The sequence below is a fragment of the Artemia sp. Qi Xiang Cuo genome, chromosome 21, assembly GCF_049724085.1.
Source record: "Artemia sp. Qi Xiang Cuo chromosome 21, ASM4972408v1, whole genome shotgun sequence".
Classification (NCBI taxonomy): domain Eukaryota; kingdom Metazoa; phylum Arthropoda; class Branchiopoda; order Anostraca; family Artemiidae; genus Artemia; species Artemia sp. Qi Xiang Cuo.
This window is the reverse complement of record NC_142814.1, coordinates 7,730,147-7,752,919: the sequence shown is the minus strand read 5'-3', so window position 1 is coordinate 7,752,919 and position 22,773 is coordinate 7,730,147. Positions and strand designations below refer to the sequence as shown.

General features: G+C 37.4%; 1 protein-coding gene across 1 annotated transcript in view; it reads left to right on the top strand.

The window, feature by feature from the left end:
• Positions 1-17,360, top strand: part of LOC148939204 (uncharacterized) — a 224,124-nt gene extending 206,764 nt beyond the window's left edge. Inside the window, exons 23-25 of the mRNA XM_089107060.1 lie at positions 6,960-7,184; positions 11,660-11,796; positions 17,188-17,360. Of these exons, the coding sequence (XP_088963186.1) occupies positions 6,960-7,184; positions 11,660-11,796; positions 17,188-17,208 (383 nt within the window). The 3' untranslated portion in view covers positions 17,209-17,360. The remainder of the gene's footprint in view (positions 1-6,959; positions 7,185-11,659; positions 11,797-17,187) is intronic.
• Positions 17,361-22,773: the final 5,413 nt, after the last annotated feature.

Sequence of the window (22,773 nt, the reverse complement as noted above, 5' to 3'; positions counted from 1 at the left end):
AGTTTCACTACAAACAAGAGTTTGGATACTGCACCCTTCCTTAACTATAAATAAAAACCCAAAAGCCTACTGCGTCATTGGCGCTTAACTGAAAACGAATTATATTACAAATATTGTCTTTTCCGGTTCTTACAGCATTGAAAATAAAAATAAAATTACAGTGAAATAAATTCTTGAACTGATGGATCTTTCAACAATTAATATCATTAAACATCAAATATTCAATTTTTTGTTGTTTATACTTTCCAAGACTGTTCAAGAAGCATATAGTTTTCAGTAAAGTGCCAATGACGCAGTAGGTTCTAGACTTTGACAGTGGGAGAAGGAGGCGATACCCAAACTCTTGTTTTTAGTGATTTTTGTTCGTTCCAAACTTGATTTGCATATTCAATTTAAGTATCACTAGTTTTATTAATTGACATTAATATCTATTGTATGTTTGTTTGCATTGATTGTTTATTTAATTTCTGTTCGTTTTAAGTTTCATTTATAGTTCAATAGCAAAATATTTTTTTTTCGTTTTAAGCTTGATTTTCATATTCGATCTAAGCATTACTCGCTTTAAGATCTATTTATTCATTTATATTATTACTTGTTGTATGTTCTTTGCTATGATTGGTTATTTAATTTCTATTCGTTTTTGGTCTCATTTTTTCTTAAACAGTTATGTATGGTCGTTTTTTGCTTGAATTTTAGCAGTCCTTTATATCTGTTGTTCCTAAGTTTAAAATAACCTTTACTTTTATTTTAAAAAAATCTTTTTCGGAAAGTTTTTTTTTTATTAATTTTTATTCGCTTTTTTTTTAAAATAGTTTAAGGTTTTAAAAAATTCCTTAATTCAAAATGAAACTAAAAAAAAAAAAATAAAATCTTAATAAAAGTATCAAAACTGGTATCAAAGTGAAAAATGGGTTTGTGTCAGCCTCGGAGTTTTTATTATCTGATGTCTGAACTATTTTTAACAAAATGGCTATCTCAAATTTTTAATCGGATGGCTTGGGGGGGGGGGGGGAAAGGGCATGGGCGGGGGATAATTGCCCTTCGGTCTCTTTTGGCTCTTTAGATGTGAACTACAACTTTCTATTTTCAATCAAATGAGCCCTCTTTGAATTTTATACGAGCATTTCCTTCTATAAGGACCGTATATACCCCCAGAGTATAACTTACAACGCCTGTCCCTGGGCCCTGGGAGGTTATGTCGACCCCGGAGTTTTAATATCTGATGTTCGAACTATTTTTAACAAAATTGTCACCTCAAAATTTTATCGGATGGGTTTATCCATCCGATAAACCCAAAGGCGTGGAGGGCGAGAGGGGCTAGTTGCCCTCCGATCTTTTTTTACTCTGAGAAAATGAACTAGAACTTTTAATTTCCATTCAAATGAGCCCTCTTTGAGGTTTATACGAGCATTTTTTTCATAAGAACCATATACCGCCCCAGCACATAGCTCACAATGCCTGCCCCCGGGGCCTTGGGTTGTTGTGTCAACACCGTTGTTTTTGTTATCTGACCTTTGAACAAATTAAAAAATGGCTATCTCAAAATTTGTATCGGATGGGTTTGGGAAAAAACGGCGTAAGGGGGGGGGGCTAGGGGCCCTCCGATCTCTTTTGACTCTTAAAAATTGAACTAGAACTTTCATTTCCCATTCAAATCAGCCCTATCTGAAGTTTATACGAGCATCCCTTCAATAAGAACCATATATGCTCGCAGGGCATAACTTGCAACGCTTGCCCCCAGGCCCTGGGTGGTTGTGTTGACACCGGATTTTTTTATCTTACCTTTGAACTATTTGTAACAAAACGATCATCTGAAAATTTTTATCGATCCCTTTTGACTTATAAAAAGTGAACAAGAACTTTCAATTTACAATAAAATGAGCCCTCTTTGACTTTTATACGATCATCCCTTCCATAAGAACTTTATGTGCCCTCAGGGCATAACTTACAATGCCTGCGCCCGGGCCCTGTGGGGCTGTGTCAACACCGGAGTTTTTGTTATCTGAACTTTGAACTATCTTCAACAAATTTTTATCTCAAAATCTTTATCTGATTCATTAGGGGAAAAGGGGCGGGGGGGGGGGATAGCTGCCCTCTGATTACTTTTGATTTGTAAAAAGTGAACTAGAACTTTCAATTGCCAATAAAATGAGCCCTCTTTGAAGTTTATACGAGCATCCCTTCCATAACAACCTTATATGTCCCAGATCATAACTTACAACGCCCGTCCCCGGGCGCTGGGAGGTTGTGTCGACATCAGAATTTTGTTATCTTACCTTTGAACTATTTTTAACAAAACGGCTATCCCAAAAATTTTATATGATGCAATGGCTACCTCAAATTTTCTACTGGATATATTTGGTGAAAAAGGGCTTGGGGGGCTAATTGCCCTGTGATCACCTTTGACTCTTGAAAAGGGCACTAGAACTCTCGATTCTCAATCGAATGAGCCCCCTTTGAAGTTTATACGACGACTCCTTCTATATGAAGGCTCTCTGGAAAAAAATAAGTGGAGTGTGGGGGGAGGCTAGCTACCCTCTGATCAATTTTTACTCTTAAAAAGTGAATTACGATTTTCAATTTCCAATCAAATCAGCCCTCTATGACGTTTATACGAGCAAGCCTTCCATAACAACCATATATGCCCCCAGGGCACAACTTACAACGCCTACCCCCGGGCTCTGGGGGGCTGTGTTGGCACTGGAGTTTTTGTAATCTGAACTTTGAACTATTTTTAACAATATGTCTATCTCAAAATTTTTATCTGATGAATTTAGGGCGTGGAGGGGGTATGAGCTAGTTGCCCTCCGATCTCTTTCGACTCTTAAAAAGTGAACGAGAACTTTCAATTTCCAGTTGAATGAGCCCTCTCCGAAGTTTATACAAGCATTGCTTCCATAAGAACTATATATGCCCCCAGAGCATTACTTACAATGCCTGCCTCTGGGCCCTGGGGGGTTGCGTCAACACAGGAGTTTTTCTTGTCTGACCTTTGAACTATTTTTAATGAAATAGTTGGTTTAAAAATTTTATCGGATAGGCTTGGGGAAAAAATGGTATGGGGGGGGGCTAGTTGCCCTCGGATATCTTTTGAATCTTAAAAAGTGAACTAGAACTTTCAATTTCCTATCAAATAATCCCTCTATGAAGTTTATACGAGCATCCCTTTCATAAGAACCATACACACCTTTAGGGCATAACTTAGAACACCTTCCCCCGGGCCCTGGGGGTTGTATTGACACCGGAGTTTTTCTTATCCGACCTTTGAACTATTCTTTTAACAAAATGTCTATCTCAAAATTTTCATCAGATGGGTTTGGAAAAAGATGCGTGGGGGGGGGCTAGTTTCCCTCGGATCTCTTTTGACTATTAAAAAGTGAACTCGAACTCGAACACGAAAAAGTGAACGCCCTCTCTGAAGTTTATCCGAGAATCCCTTTAATAAGAAACATATATGCCCCAGGGCATAACTTACAACGCCTGCCCCCGGGCCCGGGAGGGTTGTATCGATACCGTAGTTTTTGTTATATGACCTTTGAACTAATTTTTAATTTAATGGCTATATCAAAATTTTTACCGGATGCATTCAGGAAAAAAGGGCCGTGAGGGGGGCTAGTTGCCCTCCAATCTCTTTTGACTCTTAAAAACTGAACTGGAACTTTCAATTTCTAATCAAATGAGCCCTCTTTTAAGTTTATACGAGCATCCCTTCCGTAAGAACCATATATGCCCCCAGGGCATAACTTACAACGTCTGCCCCCGGGCCCTGGAGGGTTGTATCGACACCGGAGTTTTTGTTATGTGATCTTTGAACTATGATTAACAAAATAGCTATCTCAAAAATTTTATCGAATGTATTCGGGGAAAAAGGGCGTGGGGGGGGGGCTGGTTAACCTTTGATATCTTTTGACGCTTAAAAAGTGAACTAGAACTTTCAATTTCCAATCAAATGAGCCCTCTCGGAAGTTTCTACGAGCATTCTTTCCATAAAAACCATATATGCCCCCAGGGCATAACGTATAGCCCTTGCCCTGAAGCCTGTGGGGGGAGTGCCCTGCTCAAAGATATAATTTCCAGAACCCTTTTTGAAGTTTCTACGACAACGCTTTCTATAAAACACCTTATATGCCCCCAGGGCATAACTTACAACCTTTGCCCTGAGGGCTATGGGGGGTTGTCACCCTCAAAGATCTAATTTCTAGAATTTTCAACTACTTTGAAAAAAATGGCTATCTCAAAATTTTGATTGGATGTGTTTCGGGATAACGTGGGTGTGAGAGGGGGGTTAGTTGCCCTCCAATCACTTTCGACTATTAAAAAGGGCACTAGCCCTTTGAGTTTCCAATCGAATGAGTCCTTTCTGAAGTTTCTACGACAAAGCTTTCTAAGCTTTCTATAAGAAACCTTATATGCACCCAGGGCATAACTTATAACCCCTTGCCCTGAGGGCTGTGGGGGGAGTTTCCTCCTCAAAAACATAATTTATATCTGGAAATCAACTACATAGAAGAAAATGGCGTTTCTGCCATTTTCCATGAGAATATTTTTCTACATAGAAAAATCTCAAAATTTTGATTGGATGTGTTTGGGGAAATACTGGTCTAACCCTATAAAACACCCACTGAATATGGCCTTGCTTTAGGGCCTAGCTGAAGGATAGTAGCAGATAATGGAAATTCTTTTCACTCTCGTGGCGTATCAAACATATTAAAGAGTCCCGAAGAAAACTTGAGCAACACTCGTAGTATATAAATTAAAACTGGACATGAGTAAAGAAAGTGAAAACTGGATAGAGTCAGAAATTAAGTAAAATTTGTTTTAATTGCGGAAAATAGAAAGTTCAATCATACTAAATTTCTCTGGCAAACTAGCATTATGAATAAGGAGAATGACTAGAAGACTGTGTTAATTTTTCCCGTAGAAGGGGTGTTAGTTGCCTTCCAATCGCTTTTGACCTTTACAAAGGGAACTAAAACTCTTGATTTCAAATCGAATGAGCCCCATTCAAGTTTATAAGATGACCCTTTCCAGATGAAGTGCCTCTGGGAAAAAAAAATAATAAATAATAATAATAATAAAAAATTGGAGCCGTATGGCCTTTACTATAGGCAATGCTACAGCGTTGCCTCTGATAGGTACTCGAAGGAAACTGCAATGCCGAAACTTGACCCTAACATTACGAGTATGTTGTGCACCCATTGTGAACTAGTAAGTCTCACTCTTAATGAAATGAGGTGCAAGCTAATGAGATTCAACTGATTTCCAAGAGCCAGAACCCCTCTTCCAGCCTGTGAACAGTAAAAAAATACTAGGTGTTACTGTCTCAAATGATTTCAGATTTAACAACCATGTGAATGAGCTAGTCTGCAAAGGTTGCGCTGCCCTCCAATCACTTGTTAGAATGAAAAGGTTCCTAGTGTTGCCCCTGAAACGAAGGGTGATAAGGGAGGATTAAAACTTAGTGTTATGGGGAAGGGATAAACATTTTTGTGTATCTCCAGTACACCCAAAAATAAATTTCCTGTAATATAAACTCCTATAATACTTATGACTGTTTTATGGTTAAGCAGCTAAATAAATCGAAAGAAACTATTTGCTGCCAGCTTGTCATAATGGCGTATCTGAAATTCATCAGGAAAAAACTAATAAGGTAAAAATTGGACATTTTTTGAAAAAAGGCGAAATAGGGGGCAGATGGATAAATACATAAATAAAAATTTATTGATTAACGACTATCACAAGATAAAGAAAAGGAAAAGAAAATGGAACGGAAAATCGACCAATTATCGTTTAAAGTCAAACAGTGTTAAAACCAAAATTATAAACACAATGCAAGTACAGAATCAAATAATAAGAGCAGCAATTAGAAATCAATTCAATAAAGGTGGAGATAAAAATATTAGCTTCTTGCCCTTTCCCACGCTACTAGATTTGATTTTCTATGATTTTCCTAGCCCTCAACCTTCGTTTCTCCAACTTGCCTGGAAGTTTCCACCCCATCTCTTGAGTTGCTCCCACGATATTTCCGACATGCAATTTCGATGACGTGGATGCACATAACGGTATTGAATATTTAAAACCAACCCTCCCAAAGTCCGAATTTAAAATCTAATAGACTCCCTTCCCTCCAGTACTCCTCAGATTTTTAACTCAATTCCTTAACCCATCCCCAAGAAATTTACATAATTTGAAAGAGCAGGTGCACATAACGTCTTTTCGTTATCTCAGGTACCAGTGTCATTTCTAAAGTTTTCTCGTTTCCAAAGTTTACTTGGGAAACTATTGCAATCTAGCCAACCGAACGATCCGTAAGAGCTCGTTCGGAATGTAGCTACTCGGGAACAAAATGCCACTTTGCAGGTCCACCTCTCTGTAAGGGATACTAATCGGGGGGAGGGGCTTTCTATCCTATTAAAATTAACATATTTATACGAAACAAAATAATCTGTTTCATTTTTTTTTAAACAAAATAAACTCCCAGTCCATTCACTAGATTTTTCTGAGAGTTTAATAAACAGAGTTCATTCAAAGTCTTGAGATGTAAATTTTCTTCTTCAATACTACCTATATGTAATATGCATTTCTAATGAACATGAAAAATACTGTTATTGAACTCTCTCAGAGAAAAAATCTTGTGAATGAACAGGAAGCTAATTATTTTGTTTTGTATAAAAATGTTAGTTTTAATTTTAATACTTTAGTACTTCTACTGATGACGATTGCTGTATGTGATTGAAATATTTAGACCTTTGTACCTGTTTTTTGCTGTCTAAATAAATGGACCTATTGCCATTTGAACATTTATTTTTTCGTCATAGAAATTCAGTGTGGTCTGGGAAAAGTATACCTAATATAACTTACTTGTACTTACTTACTTGTACTTGTAGCAGGACTCGAGCAACTCAGCTCTCCCTGGCGTCCAGTAGCCTCGTCATTGTAGTAATCCCTAACTTTTACAGGCTACTCTGACGATACCAAGAAGTACACAGTTTTTGTTCCAACAAAAGAAGGTATTCGGCAATGGGTACCTAGAGACACCCAAGACGTTTATTTGGTAGATCCTTCCTTCAGAGATGAGATGATAATAGATCATATAGTTCCACAGCTTATTGAGCAGAAAGATCTGTCTGCTGGATCAACATTCGAAACTGTTACTGGAAGGAAAATTGAAGTGGCAAAAGAAGGTACTGTTTGGGTTTTTGTGTTTTCCCATTCCTATTTACTAAAAAAAAAAAAGAAAAAAAAAATCTGGGTTAAAATCAAAGTTAAAGCAATTTTGTCTGCAAGGCTTAGAGTTTAAAATGAAAAAAAAATATATTATTTACTTTTTTATTTATGATGAAAGGACTTCCATCTGGAACCAATAAATAAAGACAAATTTTATTAAGTTAGTTACTTATTAATGAAATGAAACTTTCATATATTGAAAGATTTGTAAGGGAATATACATTTGGGCGTGTATTTTGATCTAAGTTGTTCCTAATTGGTGTTTTTTTTTCTTTTTATAAGAGTCTTTATGAAAAAGTTATAATAATTAAAAAAAAACAGCAGAAAAGTTTGATGTTTTTTCACTAATAAGAAAAAAAAGGACATCTGAAAAAAAGGTTTATGAAAACTCAAAATTTCAAATTAGTTCGGGAAAACTTATATATTCTCTGAGGACAACCTGACTCTTGATAATAGTAGATGGTAATACGCTTACCTAAGCTATGGATGTCAGGTCTTGATTTTTCCTCAAACTGTAATTTCGACAGGATCTGTGCCTGTCATCATCAGGTTCAAATTCAAGTCTTTTCGTAGAGACTCAAGTAGAGACTTGAATTTGAAGCTGATGATGATTGGCACAGATCCTGTCGAAATTATCGTTTGAAGAAAAATCAAGACCTGACATCTATAGCTAAGGTAAGCTTATTACCATTATCATCGGGAAAACTTGTCTATTAACCCTACAGAATTCAAACTTTTTATTTTGTTTTTGCACCTAAAGAGATTAAAAAGGAAACTTGAGACCCATACTTTTTTCATAAAGAAAAAACTCTTTGAATCCGCATTTTTTTTTCTTATTTTTGTACAATAAAAAAAAAATATCCTTCATTTTTTTTTCTGCCGGTCAAAAATAAATTAAAATTACAATAGGTTTGAAGGACTTGGGTTTATTAGACAAATTAAAATTACAATAGGTTTGAAATACTTAGGTTTATTAGACAAATTTTCCTACGTTGACATTATTAATTTTAATAAAAATTATAGTCAAAGATCGCCCTTGTCGCCCAACCATCTAGGGTCAAACGAAAAGCAAGTCGTCCACGAATGGGGTTGAAGGACGGGATCACAAGGAAAAACTTAAGGGAAACAGAAAATTTTTAGGAGAGATTAAAGAGGAAGGTATTGAATAGTATGGGTTGGAGGAGGATCGTGTGTAGCTGTGTTGGCCTCAAACGGCTTGGGCTACAGTGAGTTGTTTATACTAGCATTAGCAGTAGTTTGTATTTACAATCAGGGTTTAAAAAAACAAAATTCAGAATACCGAAAATTTGAAACTTGATGCCTCTAAAGGCAAACCTTCCCCTAAATCAATAGTGTTCAGAAATCAGTGCCTAATATTTCGAAAAGCAAAAAAAAGTAAAAATCCAAGAATTGTTTTCTTCCCTACCGTTTCGCACACTCTTCCTCCATCCTTATCTATTCAAAACCTCCCTCTTTATACCCTCCCAGAACGTTCCTATCTCCCATAAATCTTTTTTCACGACATGCTCCCACCTCAACTGTGGACGACCTGTTTTCTGTTTAGCCCAAGACGGTTGGTCGAAAAGAACAATCTTCGGCAATCTGTTATCTATCAACTACAGAACGTGCCCCTGCCATCTCAACCTTTCTCTCATTACAGACCTAGAACGAGGGATTTCATTTCAGCTAATATAGAAAATCCTTCTTTGCATAAATAAGATATTGCGAACGGTATTCTCAAAATTTTGTTTAAAAAAAAACGGTCACAAGATAATTCCATCAAGTTTTCTTTCTCATTACTTGTTGTTCAGATTTGTCATCTCCATCGATGACATCAAATGGATTCTGTGTCCACGCATATTTTGTAATGTCAAGATAATCAAAATGGTTCGAAAATAGATTAGCAAAGCATTCAAGCGTTCAGCAAATAGATTTTTGCTTTTCTGCTATCGTTGGCGCATAAATTTAAAGTGGAAATATGCCGAACTTCTTTTTTTTAAATGTGTGTTCCATAGGTTTAATTTCTTGAAGAATAGTTTCGCTTTCAAACAGTTCCTTGTAACGAGCAGTATCTAAGGCCCAACTCACTAGTAACCGAAACTCTTAAAAACAGAATCTTGATACAAATGGACACACCAAACGAATCGAACTTGTATTCTGATTTCAATTATATAAGGTTTATTAAGTTTAGTCTTATCCATCAGAGGTTACGATCCTGGAAATTTCCCAATTTTCAAAATAAGGGAAAACACCCCTTAAAAGCCATAGAACTTTAATGAAAATCACACCATCAGATTCAGCGTATCAGAAAACCCTACTGTAGAAGTTTCAAGCTCCTATCTGCAAAAATTGGGAATTTTGTATTTTTTGCCAGAAGAAAGATCACGGATGCGTGTTTATTTGTTTTTTCTTTTCCCCAGGGGTGATCGTATTGACCCAGTTTGTCCTAGAATATCGCGGGAGGACCCATTTGAATGGAAACTAAAAGTTCTAGTGCCCTTTTTAAGTGACCAAAAAAATGGAGGGCAACTAGGACCCCTCGCACGCTCATTTTTTCCCAAAGTCATCCTATAAAAATTTTGAGATAACCATTTTTGTTCAGCATGGTCAAAAACATAATAACTATATCTTTGAGAATGAGTTAATCCCCCACAGTCCCCGGGGACTGTGGACGGCTATGAACTTTGCCCAAGGTTTACATATAGTATTGGTTATTGGGAAGTATACAGACGTTTAGAGCTTTCTAGCAACCTCCGTTTAGAGCTTTCTAGCAAGTCTACGTGTCGACCGTCAAGTCTAAGTCAGCAAGCTGCTTACTGCATTCTTTCACGCCTTATAATCGTGCCTCAATCCATTACAATCACGAAAAGGAACCGGGAAAGTTTGCATCCTTGGTGCACACCCAAAATGATCTTGGAAAAAAAACCTGGTTGTCTAAACACACCACTCAGCCTCCTCATGTAGAACTATAATCATGCTCACAGCTTTTCCTGGCACTCCACTCCATAATAACTAAGGACTTTCCATAAGCAAAGTCGATCAACTGTTTCAAACGCCTCTTCGAAGTCAATGAAGAGCAGAGAAAGCTCACTTTTCCACCATTTTGACTCATCAAGAAGCATTTCCAAGTAGTCCCTGAGGAAAAAATCAAATATGCTTCATAAAATAACTTTAAATACTTAAAGTTCCCTAATTTACTGCGACCTAAGATGACTTCAGTAAGGCTTTTAAAATTTTTATTAGAATAATAATTTGTTTTTCAGGTTCGGATGTTATGAGGTTCAGAGGTTCAGAAGTTATATTTCGCCACTAAGTCTGTTTATAAGTTCAAACCAAACCCATTTTTGCTGCTATATACTGTCACGTTATATCACTAAATTTGGCTGGGGCGGATCCAGGATTTTTTTTTGGAGGGGGGGTGCGTAAAATAGGTTGATCCGATAAAACATTTGGGGGGGGGGGGCGCAAAATAGGTTGATCCGATAAACTTGCGTTAGGAGCAAGTTTAATTAACGCAAACTTGGGTTAATTAAATAAATTACCCCCCCCCCCGATCCACTACTAAAATGTGGTTACTTTAAAACAGAATCTCCATGAAGAACACTCGCCCAAAAGTTTATTTCCGAGGTAACACCTTAAATTCGGTATCCTTATCTTAGACCACACTGCCGTCTATGACGAACAAATAAATTTTCAAATGGGTATAAATCATAGAACGACAGTGTGCTCTAAGAAAAGGATACCTAGTTTCAGGTGTTACGTCGAAAATTCGTCGTATATGTGGGGAAATGAGACCAACCAAGTGAACAACTATAAACTATAAACAACTGTAAACTCGTTTGGAATTAGAAAACACGGAAGGCTTTGCCGCCTTCATTGGAAATTTGTTTTACTTTTGGGCAAGATGAAAGAAGGAAACTTACATCAAGGGAATAAACTTTTTCAGTGAACTCTCTCTGAAAATAATCTAGTGAATAATCCGGAAGTTCATTCTTTTGAGAATGACCAGAAAAGTTATTTATTTTTTGTATACAAAAATACTAGTTTCAATTATATTATTTTAGTAATTCTGCTGATGACGATCGCTGTATATGTGATCGAAATATCTGGACTTTTGTACCTGTTTTTTTCACAGTCTAAATAAATGGATTTATCCCCATTTGAAGATTTATTTGTTAGCCAACAATTTATAAAATTTCCCCTATAGATTCGTCACAAGTTTAATAGATAAATGCGTAAACGTGGCGTTGAATAGCACCTTCTTATGATGCAATTTCCTTTGCAACATTCTTCTAATGGTTAAAAGTAAAAGATGTTATTAAGTTAATGACATCATTTTTAATTAAACTGTTCACACTCGTCAAAGTAGTAAATTTTGTGTCAATCATAAGCCTGTTTATTAACTTTTTAGTTCATTTTATTCTCTATTTAGGTGGAGGTTTGAACGCAATGGGCGATATCACTTCTGGCCCATATTCCCTGGGAGACGAGGGAGATTTATACATAGTTGATAGCATTCTATTTTTCCATTTTGATAGAATTCAGAAGATTTTGGATAAAAACCCAAGAGTAAGTGGTGAAATTTTTAATATTTTTAACTTTTTTTTAATGGAAATTTTTAACATTCCCAATCTTTTATTCCCCTGCTCATGCGTATTTTAGCACCAAATAGTTATGTTTTCATTTGAAAAGAACAGAAAATCTAGTCAATTTTAAATGGTTTTTTATATTTGGTTGAGCGTTGAAATTATAATTCACAATCACAGTTTAAAGTAAAAAAAGGTGTTTTGATTAATTTAAACTTCAATTCGTAAATTATAACCCTATCACTTCTAATTTTTTTCTGTTCCCAGATTGGGCAGTTTATATGTCTCATGGTAAATTTTTTGTCTTTTATGATTAACGGTACTTATAGTGGGATCACCTCTAGACTTTTATGCTTAGAGTCTGCTTGATTTTACCACAACAAATTGAAATAATCTGATGACTTAAAAGTTGATTATGCGAGATCGTCGTTCCAATTGTGTTTCGTATAGTTTGCTCGGTGTCTAGTTTCAAAGTTTTATTCACTATATACGGGAAAACGGGAAGAACACCAAAAACCTTGGGATGAAAACGAACTTCGAACTACTCTGACTTCAGGCGTCAGGTTGCATATGCTGTGCAACACATAACTGTATACGGGACAACGAGAAGAATGCCAGAAACCTCAGGATGAAAACAAATTCTGAACTATTCTGACTTTAGGTGTCGGGTTTCATGTATTGTGCAAACCATGTGTTGTGCAACACATAACTGTATATGTGACAACGAAAAGAACACCAGAAACCTTAGGATGACAAACTCTGAACTATTCTGACTTTAAGTATCAGACTTTATGTGCTTTGCAAAACTGATACAACGTAGTACGGCCTCAGATCTGTAGTAACCTTCTATGGGTAGTTTAAAATTGTAGTTTCAAACCCACCCAAATACATGAGTTTCCTGGGGAATCCGTTTGACCAATCTTTAGGGGAGGGGCTCTTCACGCTAAAGTTTAAATTTGTGTCCCAATTCTTGAAAAACGACCCCCAAAACACAAGGGATGTTCAATTGAAATAAGAGGTTTTTTTTAACGTGCCAAAATACTTTAGCATGTAGAGTGAGGTATTAAAAAGGGTGTAACCCCCATCAAATCCTCCTTGGAAAACTCCCCAACGGAAAGTTATTCCCACGTAAAATCCCCCCAGAAAATTCAATATTTGCTGAAAATCCCCCCCCCCACCCGGAAAATTTTCTACGGACAATTTTGCCTAGAAAAGCCTGCTTTAATTAAAAAAAAACTTCCTTCCCTTAATTTCTGATAGGTTTTAAATCCTGCCACAAATTCCCCCCCCCCCCCATGGAAAGTTTCTCCCACGGAAAAAAGCCCCATGAAGAATTTCTCCCACAGGAAATCCCCCAGGCAATTTCAAACCCGCTGAAAATTTCCCCGGCACATCTCCAGATCCCGATGTAAAATTGAGTCACCAAAGAAAAAATAAGACAAATAAAAAGAAATTCGTATAGGAATTCTGGAAAAATCCCCCCGTGTAAAGTTTCTCCTGGAAAGTTCACCCCCGGATACCCCCCCTCCCCTCGGACGGAAAAATCTCCCCGTGGATATTACTCCCCCCCCCTAAAAAAATGTCCGTATTCGTCCCAATAACACATAGGCTATATGTAAATAATAACGCATACTATGTACAAATAATGGGAAATTTTGATAACTTACCGCCCTTTCCCCAAAGAATGTTTTGGATTATTTCATCCCCAGAGGCACAATTATTGGGCCTTTCAGCTATGCTGAGCAAAATGGCTAATCGAAAATTTTGATCGGATGACTTTAAAAAAGGGGCATGAGAGGGAGGCTAGATGCCTTAATTCTTTTTGGTGACTTAAAAAGGACACTAGGAATTTTAATTTCCCCTCAGTTGAGCTCTCTGTAAATTTATTAGGACCATTGGTTCGATAGGATAAAAAAAAAAAAAAAAAAAAAAAACACGCATCCAAAATCTTCCTTCTGGCAAAAAATACAAAATTCCACATTTTTGCACAACGGAGCTTGAAACCTACGGTAGGGTTCTCTGATACGCTGAATCTGATGGTGCGGTTGGTCACACCTTGAATTTTCGGGGGAATTTCCCTTCCCCCCTTTATCGAAAACACACAAATTTGTTAAGGCTCTTAGATTTTAATGGTAAATATAAAACTTAATGAATTATATATATTTTTGTATCAGGATAGAGCCATTTCTTTTCATGAGTCTGATGCTGTGAGTGTCCCAAATCCGGTTAATGTCGACATTCACCGGTGAATGTCCAAAATCTGGTTAATGTCGAAATTCACCGGTGAATGTCCGAAATTCGTTTTCTCTGCTTTGATTCAATTAGCTTTGCGAATCGACTTTTTCAGTTTTATACAAGCTTTGATGGTAAAAGTTAAAGTTGGGTTATGTCAGGTTAAATTAGGTAATAAATCTCAGCCATAGATTAAAAACCTAACCTGTCACCATCAAACCTTGCATAAACTGAAAAAGTTGAATTGGCAACGCTGGAAAGTCCAAGGAGAAAAAAAGTATTCACTGGTGAATGTCGAAGTTCACCAAATTCGGACATTCACGGTAACATATCTATTGTTATCAAAATTTACTTTTTTACAGTTTCAGTAACTATAAAGCCGAAGTCCCTCCTTACTTACAGTACGTTACCATGAACTGTTTGATTTTGAAAAAATGACATATTTTTTAGGAAACAGGTGAACCAACTAAGATGAAGGAAACAAACCAGGTCAATTAGTCCAGCACCTTTTGAATCATTGTAGTTGGAACGTTATCACACACTTATTGACTCTCCTTCAAATATGAGCATAAACATTAAGACGAAGGGGAACAATGAAGATTTAAAGTTCTTAAAATTTCTGTTTTTGTCCTTTTTTTTCAGTTTTTTCTTACTTTTGTTCCCCATCGATGAACTTACACCTTTTTTTTTTGTTAAAAAAAGAAAATTAATGAATGCATAGAGTGTTTAGATTTTTTTTATTTCATTTCTCTTCTAAAAAATTCACTAAAATTGTAAATCAGTTCCTCGTTAGGGACGCCCCTTTGAAACTTCATGACACTGCGGATGCTATGATGAATGATTGCCCTCGTTTGTACTTAGTTCGAATAAGCCTTCGGTTTGTTTCCTCAGTTTTAATAATTATCAATTTTATCTTTCTGTTGATGTAGTTGGGAGCTTATGTTCTCATCTTGTTTTTTTTTCTATGTACCTTTTTTATGTACCATATTGTACCTTTTTCTGTACTTCTTATGAGTCATATATAAATAAAACGAAAATTTTTACTACCTATCGCTATCTTAAGATAAATTCAGTATTTATTTATATTCGAGCTACATTCTGAATTTGACAGAAATAAATCATTTTTTTTTGGACTGTATTTCCATTCTGCTTTAATTTTAAAAGTCCGTCCCTGTAGTAACTTAACTTCTGCTATCTTGAGATAAATTCAGTATTTATTTATATTCGAGCTACATTGTGAACTTGACAGAAATAAATCAATTTTATTTTTGGACTGTATTTCCATTCTGCTTTAATCTTAAAAGTCCGTCCCTGTAATATGTTATTTTTTCTTCTTCCTGTTCCGAAGTTAATTTTTTTTCAACTCCCTGATGTATATGATTTTTAGTTGTTTTATTATGTCTTTATTTTACTTTAGTGCTTTTTTGTTATTCTCAATTTTTCTTTTTCAAGTTTCCATTGGTTGTGATTTTTAGCTTGTTTATGTCTTTATTTCACTTTACACTAATCTCTCTCGTTTTGACCTGAGGCTACCTAAATACTTTTGCAGGCAAAATAATCACGCGATAGTTTTATTCTCCAATCCTTGCTGGCCCAAAGACCCCTTTCTTCGGTGTTTTTTTTTATTGTTTGTTATATTGTTTTATTGTTTGTTTTTGTTGCATTATGGGTCCATTTAGCTCTATACCATGGTTCCCAACTGATTTTGGGCCATGCCCGACCTAGGCATTTCTAAATTCCTTAGGCCCCCCCCCCCTCGTGATATTTAAATTTAGTTAAGACGTTTATTCATCTGAAGGAAGCTTAAAAGGCCATTAACTTGAAATCTTTTTCTTGGGTCGTCCTCTAGGCAACTAACGAAAACTATTGTCGGAATATAACACCTTTAAACAATTTATAACGTCATTGCAATTCTGTCATGTATCTTTATTGATCTTTAAATGCATTTGAATGTGGCATTATTCACATGAATTTTTTTTTTCAAAATTAAGGCTCTAAATTATAGTACGCCGAAGGGTGCACGCCCTGCCTTTGACCCACCAAAGTATTGCCATGTCCAACCGGCGGGGCCTCCGCTCCACGTTGGGAATCACGGCTCTAGACCTTTGAATAAGGCGCTGTTTTATAAAACTTCCATTGCCATTGATTTTTTTTAGATCTTTATTTTGATTTATGCTAGTCTTTCGTGTTTTAAGTTGAAATCGCCTAACTGCTGATACAAGCGAAATATTCGCGATATAGGCTACTTATATTTCCCGATCTTCACTGGCCTAAAGTTCCACTCCACAATTATTTGTTTTTCTGAATTTGTATGATACAGCCCCGACCACTCAAGTTGTTCATCCATTGATGCAAAGTAGAAACGATTTTTTTCGTTAGTTTCTTTCAGCTTAGCGTGAGACCTGACAAAGAGAAGTGACTGAATAGATTGGAAATATATAATTTGGGCTATATATTTGCACATTAGGGGTGTGGGGGTAAAGTATTTGGACAGCGTGAAGTTATAAAAAAGTTCTTACTTCATAATATGCAGAATAATTGTACCTAATATATTAGGCATGCAGACCCGCTATACTTTACCCCAACCCCCACCCCATAATGTGCAAATATACGTCCCAAATTTTTAAAGCATTATATTTTAATCATACTGAGGTATATATCATTAGGATTGAGCGCCCGAGAAACAGGCTTTACATAGATGAAGAATATTAGGACGGGGTTATATCATACAAGTACCGTTTTTCTTGTTATTGATCAGATTTGCTATAGACCTTTGAATAAATCACTACTTTACAAATACAATTAGTCTAATAAATAAAAATAAATACTGATCAGCTCGTGGGTGTCACTTTTGCAGCTAAAAAAGTGTTAGATTCTCCAGGCTTCAATTAATATCTTTTTTCTTTCTTGCTTTCTTTATTTCCTCTTTCATGTTTTTGGATCTCCAGATTATTTTTTCTATCGCGCTTCATTTTCTAGTTCTTATTATTAATTATCAGATATTCAGAATTTTAAAGAAACTACAAAAAGTGTAGTCCCTGCTGATATACCAGGCCATGGGGCCTTACGGGGAACGATGGAAGCGTAATTTAATTTTTATGAAATAAAATAATTGACTGATCAGAAATTTGTTCTTTTGCAGAGATTTCGGTACCAGTCATAAGCCCCAGACGAAGCCCACACTGGATTTAATTAAATTCACGACTTTGCTTTATATTATTATACCGATTATTGAAAGCACGCAATCACTAACATGTATCTTCTTTGTGTTCATGATTTAAATATTTTTTTATAATTATACACTTTCCCAACCAATATGACTTATTATGGATTATATTTTTAAAGATAGACTTCAAGGGCAAAAGGAGTAGAGATGGGGGTCCGACTCCCGTACCCACACCATATATGGGCATAGAATACTGTCAGTACACCAAATAAGGGCATAGCCTCCCTAGGGAGAATGATTACGTAATGGGGTCAATGACCTCTTTTTCCAAGGTCGATGTATTTGTTGTTTCTATGTGCAATAGCTCCGGGGCGAAGGTTGCACATGCGCATTGAATTCTAACGGGAACAATGTTATTGATCTAGGACTCGAAGGGGAAGTGAATTTCCGAGAACTTGATTGTGTAATCGATCGCGAATGTCATGGTGTCCAGAAATAGTATTTGTTGTTATTGCTCTAGGCAATGTTATGAGTTTCCCGGAATTTGGAACACCCGTGCTGTCGACCTCAATTCACCTATCGTGAATCAATAATTCCCCTTAGAAACAACAAATTAATTTTTCCTTTCTTGACAGATCAATCAATCAATGACATCATCTGTCAGACTTTAAAAATTTCCGCCTAGAAACATTTCTCCAGGAATAGATCCAAGTCATTAATGTCTTTGCCTCGGGAACAACTCTTTTGGTCGAACTCCAAAGGATATTAATAACCACAGGCCATGGAAACAATTAGGAAAGAAACATCTTAGCGATGAATTGTTTTAGCGCGCGAGAAGGTTTCATATTAATTTGAAATGTGTTAGCACAGAGATGCCAATAACAAAGGAACACGCTGAATTTACGTTTAGTGATTATTTGGGCGAAACCGTTTTAGACAGGTTATGGAACTATTTCGGCGAAACAGATAGAGACATTTTAAAAGAAGATTTTGAAGCGATTTTGGAAGAGGTTTTGAGTGTGGTCGTTATAATACACAAGTTTCATTTGAACAGTGTTGTGAGGTCCTCTAACCCAACCCCAAAGGGTTCCAATCCTCCTACCCCAACCCCGAAGGAAGCCCCCGGTCCTCAAAGGCCCCCCAAGCTCCCAAAGGCCCTCCACCGGTCCCCAAATGTCCCCCAGGCCCCAACTGCCCCCCCCCCCCGGACACTCAAAGGTCCCCCAAGCTCCCAAAGGGCCACCGGCGCCCCCAAAGGCCCACCCAGACCCCCAAAGGCCATCCCCGGGCCCCCCAAAGGCCCAGCGAGCGCCCAACGGACCACCGGGGTCCCCAAGGCCCTCCCCCGGCCCCCAACTGCCCCAAAGGCCCTCCCCTGGTCCTCAAAGGTCCCCCGGGCTCCCAAAGGATCCACGGGGTCCCAAAGGCCCTCCACCGGTCCCCAAATGTCCCCCCGGCACCCCAAGGCCCTCCCATTGCCCCAAAGGCCCCCCCCGACCCCCAATGGCCCGCCCCGGGCCCCCCCCAAAGGCCCATCGAGCTCCAAAAGACCAACGGGGTCCCAAAGGCCCTCCACCGGTCCCCAAAGGCCCTCCCTGTGCCCCAAAGGCCCTCCCCCGGCCCCCAAACGCACACCCCAGACCCTCAATGGCCATCCCCGGGCCTCCAAAGGCCCATTGAGTTCCCAAAAGACCAACAGGGTCCCAAAGGCCCTCCACCGGTCCCCAAATGTCCCCAGGCTCCCCACTGGCCCCCCCGGCCCCCCAAGGGCCCCCCCCCGCCCCCAAAGGTCCACCAGGCTCCCAAAGGACCAATCGGTCCTCAAGTGCCCCCGAGACCCCCAAAGGCCCACCCAGACCCCCAAATGCCATCCCCGGACCCCCAAAGCCCATCCCCCGGTCGCCAAAGGTCCCCCCGAACTCCCAAAGGACCACCGACCCTCAAGGGACCCACAGACCCTCAAAGGCTCTCCCCGAGCACCCGTCTTTCGTTGATGTGTGTTGTCTGAATCCTATGATTTGGGATGTGTAGTTTGCTACTTCAGGCTCTTCTGAGCTAAGGTTTCCTAGTATTTCCTAGGTGAATGTTGTCTGAAACCAATAGTTTGGGATGAGTAGTTTGCTATTTCAGGCTTTTATGAGCTAGGTTTCTTAGCCTTTCGTTTGTGTGTGTTGAGTGAAACTGATGATTTGGGATATGTAGTTTGCTATTTTTGACTTTTCTGAGTTGGATTTCTTATTCTTTCTTAGGTGTGTAGTGTCTGAAACCTATGATTTGGGATGTGTAGTTTGCTATTTTCGACTTTTCTGAGCTGGATTTCTTAGCCTTTCATAGGTATGCGTTGTCAGAAAATTATGATTTGGGATGTATAGTTTGCTATTTCAGGCTTTTCTGAGCTAAGGTTTTCTAGTATTTCGTAGGTGAATGTTGTCTGAAACCAATAGTTTGGGATGAATAGTTTGCTATTTTTGACTTTTTTGAGCTAGGTTTCTTAGTCTTTCTTTGGTGTGTGTTGTCTGAAACCGATGATTTGGGATTTGTAGTTTGCTATTTCAGGCTTTTCTGAGTTGGATTTCTTAGTCTTTCATAGGTGTGTAGTGTATGAAACCTATGATTTGGGGTGGGTGGATTGCTACTTTTGACTTTTCTGAGCTGGATTTCTTAGCCTTTCATAGGTGTTTGTTGTCTGAAACATATAGTTTGGGATGACTAGTTTGCTATTTTTGACTTTTCTGAGCTAGGTTTCTTAGCCGTTCATAGGTGAGTGTTGTCTGAAACCTATGATTTGGGATATGTAATTTGCTATTTCCGACTTTTCATAACCAGATTTCTTAGTCTTTCATAGGTGTGTGATGTCTGAAACCTATGATTTGGGGTGTGTGGGTTGCTATTTTTTTGACTTTTCTGAGCAGGATTTCTTATCCATTCATAGGTGTGTGTTGACTGAAACATATGATTTGGGATTGTTAATTTGCTATTTTTGACTTTTCTGAGATAGATTTCTTATCCTATAATATGTTTGTCATTTAAGAAAATTATGATTTGGGAGGTGTAGTTTGCTTTTTGGACTTTTCAGAGCTAGGATTCTTAGTCAATCATAGGTGTTTGTTGTCTGAAACTTCGAGTTTGGGATGAGTAGTTGGCTATTTCAGACTTTTCTGAGCTAAGGTTTCTTAGTATTTCGTAGGTGAATGCTGTCTGAAACTTATGATTTGGGATATGTAAATTACTATTTCGGGCTTTTCTGAGTTGGATTTCTTAGTCTTTCATAGGTGTGTAGTGTCTGAAACCTATGATTTGAGATGTGTAGTTTGCTATTTTCGACTTTTCTGAGTTAGGTTTCTTAGCCTTTCATAGGTATGTGTTGTCAGAACATTATGATTTGGGATGTGTAGTTTGCTATTTCAGGCTTTTCTGAGCTAAGGTTTTCTAGTATTTCGTAGGTGAATGTTGTCTGAAACCAATAGTTTGGGATGTGTAATTTGCTATTTCCGACTTTTCATAACCGGATTTCTTAGTCTTTCGTAGGTGTGTGGTGTCTGAAACCTATGATTTGGGATGTGTGGGTTGCTATTTCAGGCTTTTCTGAGTTGGATTTCTTAGTCTTTCATAGGTGTGTAGTGTCTGAAACCTATGATTTGGGGTGGGTGGATTGCTACTTTTGACTTTTCTGAGCTGGATTTCTTAGCCTTTCATAGGTGTTTGTTGTCTGAAACAATATAGATTGGGATCACTAGTTTGCTATTTTTGACTTTTCTGAGCTAGGTTTCTTAGCCGTTCATAGGTGAGTGCTGTCTGAAACCTATGATTTGGGATATGTAATTTGCTATTTCTGACTTTTCATAACCGGATTTCTTAGTCTTTCTTAGGTGTGTGTTGTCTGAAACCTATGATTTGTGGGTGTGTGGGTTGATATTTTTTGACTTTTCTGAGCAGGATTTCATAGCCATTCGTAGGTGTGTGTTGACTGAAACCTATGATTTGGGATGGTTAATTTGCTATTTTTGACTTTTCTAAGCTAGATTTCTTAGCCTTTCATAGGTGTGTCCTTTCAGAAAATTATGATTTGGGAAGCACACAAAAACTTACACATGCACACGAAAACTTACATGCACACAAAAACTTAAATGCACACAAAAACTTACACACACACACACACACACAAAAATTACACACAAACACACACGAAAACTCACACACACCTGCCAAAAATTACACACACAAAAAAAATAACACACACACACAAAAACACACAAAAAAACTTACACAATAAAACACAAAAACTCACACACACACACACAAAAACTCACACACAAACACTCAAAAAAAATAAACAAAAACACACGAAAAAAACAAAAAACAAGACAAAAATAACAAACACACAAAAAATTAAACATTAACACTAAAACTTACACACACACACACACGAAAACTTACACACACACGCCAAAACTTACACACACACACACACACACACAAACTTACACACACACACACAAAAACTTACACATGCACACGAAAACTGACATGCACACAAAAACTTACATGCACACAAAAACTTACACACACACACACACACACACACAAAACTTACACACACAAACACACACACCAAAAATCACACACACACACACCAAAACTAACACACACACACAAACTTACACACACACACACACACACACACACACACAAAAACTTACACATCAACACAAAAAAACACACACACACACACGACAAAACAAACACACACACAAAAACTTACACACACACACACACACACAAACAAACAAAATTACACAATAAAAAACAAACAAAAACAAACACCCGCAAAAAAAAATACAAACACAAAACCAAACACACACAAAAAAAAAAAAAAAAAAAACGAATAAATAAACACAAAAAAACTTACACACACACACAAACACACACACACACAATCAAACACAAAAACACAAAAAAATTACACAAACAAAAAAAACTCACACACACATGTGCAAAAACACACACACACACAAAAACTTACACAAACACACAAAAAACTTATATACACACACAATAGCTTAGACACACAAAAACTTACACACACACACAAAAACTTACACACATGCACAAAAACTTACACACACACACAAAAACTTACACACACACACACGAAAACTTACACACACACACGAAAACTTGCACACACACACAAAAAATTACACACACACACAAACACACAAACACACGCAAAAAAACTTACACAAGCACCATAACTAAAACATGCAAAAAAAAAATTTTACACACACACACGATCAAATACAATAAAACTAATTAAAATTCTATATATAAAGAATTGACAATATCTCACATACACACACACACACACAAAAACTTAAACCCACACGAACAAAATTAAAAACATATACACACAAACAAATACACACGACCACACTTACACACACACACACACACACAAAAACTTGCTACATCAAAACAAAACACACGAAATAATACGCAAAAAAACACACAAATCAACACACACACTCCCTCTAATTCACTCTAAATATCTATTACACACAC